General features: G+C 33.8%; 1 protein-coding gene across 1 annotated transcript; it reads left to right on the top strand.

The window, feature by feature from the left end:
- The first annotated feature begins 2,781 nt into the window (after positions 1 to 2,781).
- LOC111378445 (7-deoxyloganetin glucosyltransferase-like) lies at positions 2,782 to 5,141 on the top strand. Its single transcript, XM_023001641.1, has 2 exons — positions 2,782 to 3,324; positions 4,099 to 5,141. Exons 1-2 carry the CDS (start codon positions 2,832 to 2,834, stop codon positions 5,025 to 5,027), a joined length of 1,422 nt encoding a protein of 473 aa, XP_022857409.1. The 5' UTR covers positions 2,782 to 2,831; the 3' UTR covers positions 5,028 to 5,141.
- Positions 5,142 to 5,345: the final 204 nt, after the last annotated feature.

The raw sequence follows: 5,345 nt of genomic DNA, 5'->3' as shown, positions 1-5,345 counted from the left end.
ACCAGGGAGAAGAAATACACTCAATTTGAAAGCAAGAAACACAATCTTGTGCTTGATTTCACAAGGATTCAAGAATGAATTGAAGATTACACACAAAATTGAAGGATTATCATACGGGTGTATTCTTTATATCTTTTAATTTCGTTTTAATTCTTGATTCTGTAATTATGATCATAGGCTAGGGTTTTTATTCATTAGGATATCGATGAACCTTTGATTATTTAATTTCCTTTATTTCATAAATTCAATATAAAGTTTCAGTTGGACAATTGTTTGATTTATATGATTTGATTGCATCCATAATTATTGGCCATATGTTATGTGAGTTTAGATGATTTATTCTTTGCATTCGAAAGAAGGGGAATAGATTCGATATAATATAAATTAACATAGGGTTCGATAGGGGATAGAAATATATCCCTATGCTTTGTGCAATTCATAAGGTGTTCATAAAAATTCATGCATTCTTGTATATTTGTATCATCCATAGAAATATAGGTTGGTGGTGTGCAAGAGTAGATTCAATATATATCGAGAGAGTATATTGGATAGGTTTAGGAACATTGAATTGGCATTTTTCCATCGATTCGTTGAATTTGTGAAATTAGTGTTTTTAATAGTCAATTGGGGATTCAAGATCCTAATGATTCCATTTCAATCTATTTCTATACATTAACTTCCAAAATTGCGTATTTACATTTTAATTGAGTTTTTGAGTCATTCAATTAGTGAAATTTCGAAATTAGGGTTTTCTTTAAAAATTAGGGTTTCAAATTGGGGGTTTCTCCCACAATTAGGGGTTTTCACATTTAAACCAAATTTTCATTCAATTAGATTCGGTTAAGGTCACATTAGTCTAATTAGAGCTAATTCAATCCTCATGGGAACGACACTTGGACTCATAGTCCATTTTACTACTTGTTAACGAACCGTACACTTGCGGTGGGTTTTAAAATTGAAAGAAATATTTTGTGAACACTTATCTCTTTGAGTACCCTTGATTTAAAATGATACGAGTATATTGTTGAACGTAGAATTCAGAAAGTTAGTAAAAGAGCCCATATTATGTTGAAGGGACATAGAAAATCTCAATTATATGTCTTGCAGTGTTATACAGAATCTTTGATCAATCAACATATTTTCAGAACTCAGGTGCTTGGATTTGGAGTTGGATTTCGTACCATTGGAGTGTAGTTTGGGTCTTCTTTGAATAATGCATCTCAGTTGAATTTAGAAATTATGAGTAATTAAATATATACGCTACATAGACTAACTATCATAGTGAGCGATTATAAATAGTGCTATTTCTATTTTAATGGTCAACTTTGACGAAGTTTTTAGGTGGGTCTTCTATCTAATTAATAGTAATAATTAGGTTGTAACTGAACCTTGTCCTGATATTATTAATACGAGCTATTGAGTTTGCCAAACATATGACATCGAAATAAATATCCATAATGTGGACGTTGAGAAGTAATAAATAAGTTTTAATGTGGATGTTTCCCCACATTGAAAAATGGAGTCAAGATTTGCTATCCAATTTTGTTGTTCAACCAATCAATTCTTAACACACATTAATGTAGTGTTAGTGGTGATATAAGTAAGGACAAATCTGAAAAAGCAAATTAATTATTGATGATATATCAAAAATTAATTGTATGGACACCAACATGGGACGACAGATCTTAACTCTGAAAAATGAAGGCATGTTGAACTGCTTATAAAGTGAAAAACCTCTTAAATTAAAATTTAATACAGCTAGTCCAGCTACACTAATGGTTAGCCATAAGGTAGCTTTAGCTAGCCACATGGGACCCACGAGTGGTAAACACTCGAGTCTTTGCTGTGCACATCGCAAAGAATGCTTAAGAGATACATGTATGCCCCAACTACACTACGATTCGGAAATTTTAAAGTTTTTAGAAATGGAATCTTGGTTCGATGATATGGTAACTAGCTCGTGCAGTATGGCAATGACGTAGAGATTTGATCTACGTTTTGACAAGTGATAGCTCATGTACGCATGGCATCTGTCGATTTAATTGTACAATTTTAATAATTATTAATTTTTTGTAATTAATTTGTTATTTATTTCAATTTAAAGTTTGAAGAAAATGAAGATAACAAAAAAGGAGGACAAAGAAAATAATATTTTAAAGAAAAAATATTAAATGAAAACCATAGCTTCCAATAATTTAAAATTAGAAAATGATAGAGTAGTTAAATGGTATGTATATTGCTTCATTAATGTAAGCCACAGGGGATTGTCACCCAAGAATAACTCTCATTTGTTAAACATAATGTGTAAAATGTAAATTTTAAGAAGACGGTAAAGTACAAATAAACCCTTCACTAATACTTTTTCCGTCCTATTTATATAGGTTGGTTTTGTTTTTCACACGGATTAAAAAATCTTATTTAATATTATTGAAAAAGTAATTTGTCAAAATTTTTCTAATCTACCCTTATTTATATTTGTATAATTTCATGATTAAGTGAGAACATTGATTATAATTAGACAAATTAAATAAGCATATATTAATAAATGAACAAAGCAAAACATTTTTAATAAAGAAACAAGACTATATAATTAGGACAAGAAAATAATAAAAGTAAATCGATATAAATGGCACGGAGGGAGGACAACAGACTAATGCTATTTAGTACCAGTGGTGTTACAATAATAGTCTAGGTTGCATTAAGTGTTATTAAATGAATAACATAGTTTTACATTTAATTGAACCTACAAGAAAACTTGACCAACTTATAAGCAATTATAAATAGAACCATCAAGTGTCTTTTCCACTCCCAAAGCTTTCCAAGAAACAACCATGAAGCCTCATGCTGTAGTGATTCCATACCCTGCACAAGGCCACATAGCCCCAGTCCTAAAACTGGCCAAACTACTGCATCATAAGGGATTTTTCATCACTTTTGTCAACACAGAATTTAATCACAACCGCCTCGTTCGAGCTCGCGGCACCGATGCCGTGGAAGGCATCGAGGATTTCCAGTTCAGGACCATCCCCGACGGCCTGCCACCGCGGTCGAACAGTGATGCAACCCAAGATATTCCTGCTCTTTGTGAGTCAATTTCAAAGAATTGTTTGGGCCCATTTTTGGAACTCATTCAGAATCTCAATGATTCATCTGATTGTCCAAAAGTTAGTTGTATTGTTTCTGATGGAGTCATGAGTTTCACTTTAGATGCTGCTGAAAATCTCGGAATTCCCGAGGTTATGTTTTTCACTACAAGTGCTTGTGGATTCTTGGGGTACCTTTACTATGGTGAACTTGTGGCTAGAGGATATGTCCCTTTTAAAGGTAAAAATGCTTGCTTGTTTCCATGGCTACGTGTTTTAAGGATTAATTTTGAGTTGTTCGAGGCTTGAAAATACGAAGTCGAAAAACTTTGGAGTTGACTGTGGAATATTCTTTATAAAATGGAGATGGTAAAATGTCACGATCCTACTCTACCATATGTTGCTCCATTTTGAATGGGCCCATAGGAAATATGGTCCCATCGACTCTGATGTTTTTCTTTATTTAGTTTTTATATTTTGAGATTCAAATGGAAAATAAAAACTTAAAATTAAATAAATAGTAAAAAGGGAGATGAGGTTATTTTAATCGATATCCCACTTTTCGAGAGATCTTTACCGGGGTGTGGAGTCCACTCCGCACCTAGCTTACATTTTTACCATTTCTACTTTATACGATATATTTGGAAAACTTTCATATTTTGAAGGCTTTGAATAATTCAAAGTCAGGGTGGAGTTTCTTAAAGTGCCTTTGAATTGAAATCCCTCATCGATATTCTATCCCATTTTCTGATGGATTATCTTGTGACAAGGTATAGGCTTTGAGATTTCTAAGTTTCACCTAGTATAATACTTTGGTGCGGAACTCTAGTCGATTACATGGAGATTTGTACACTATTAAACAGAAATATAAGTTAAAATCTAGTCCATTCCATGTTCTTTTTAGATCTACCTATTAAACATGTGTGTGTTTTGTTTGACAAGGAGAACTATGTAGTACTTAATATTTTCTCCAATGTGTTATCAAAGACTAAACTTATGATTTTGGTTAATACAGATGAAAGCTTCTTAACAAACGGTTATTTGGACACTGAGATTGATTGGATTCCAGGGATGAAAGGAATCCGGCTAAGGGACATTCCTTCATTCATTCGAACAACGGATCCCAATGATATCATGTTGAACTACAACATCGTGCAACATGAAAACGCATCCAGGGCCGAGGCCATAATTCTCAATACATATGATGAATTGGAAGTTGAAGTCCTCGAGGCAATTCGAGCCAAATTCAATCTCGTTTACACCATCGGTCCAATCCAACTGCTCGAAAAAGAAATTCATGAGCGACAATTGAAATCCGTTGGATCCAATCTGTGGAAGGAAGATATGGGTTGTTTAGATTGGCTTGATCAGAGGGAAAATGATTCAGTGCTTTACATTAATTTTGGTAGTATAACGCCACTATCTGCTGATCAAATGGTGGAGTTTGCTTGGGGAGTTGCTAATAGCAATCAGTATTTCTTGTGGATAATCAGGCCGGATATGATGAACAGCAAAGGGACAATTTTGCCAGAAGGGTTCTTGGAGACGGCTAAAGGGAGAGGGATTATAGTGGAGTGGTGTTCACAGGAACAAGTTTTAGCCCACAAGGCCATTGGTGGATTCTTGACACATTGTGGATGGAATTCGACCATTGAGACAATATCGGAAGGCATCCCAATGATTTGTTGGCCCTTTTTTGCCGAACAGCAAACGAATTGTCGATATGCGTGCACGAAATGGGATATTGGGGTTGAGATTGAAGGTGATGTTACCAGAGAGAAAGTTGAGAAAGTGGTTAGGGTTATGATGGAAAGTGAAAAGGGGAGGGAAATGAGGGACAAGGCATTGGATTGGAAAAACAAGGCTCAATTGGCTACTAAGCCTAATAGCTCTTCTTACAACAACTTGGAAAAGTTAATCAATGATACTCTACTCAAAAATTAGTAAAAGGGTTGTTTCAATCTTGCTCTAGGATTTCTTTTCCTTTTAATGTTGGAATAAAATCGCATTCCTCTTTATGTTGAGGAGATGTATGGTTGAAATTTTGATAATAGTGAATTCCGTGAAATTGTACTTGAAAATGAATTTAGAGAAAAATGAGTTTTAAAAAATGGGGCCAAAATGGGATCTTAATCATTTTTCTTATAAATTGTGTCGTACTTTTTCCTGTTACTTTTGGAGAAATTAAATTTGCAATTAAATGAAAGAGGCTCAACACATAACTGCTTGATAAATAATAACTCCATTTCATAAAGATTGATT

This window comes from Olea europaea, unplaced genomic scaffold (assembly GCF_002742605.1).
Source record: "Olea europaea var. sylvestris unplaced genomic scaffold, O_europaea_v1 scaffold1815, whole genome shotgun sequence".
NCBI classification, from domain to species: Eukaryota; Viridiplantae; Streptophyta; class Magnoliopsida; order Lamiales; family Oleaceae; genus Olea; species Olea europaea.
This window is presented reverse-complemented; position numbering and strand designations above follow the sequence as displayed.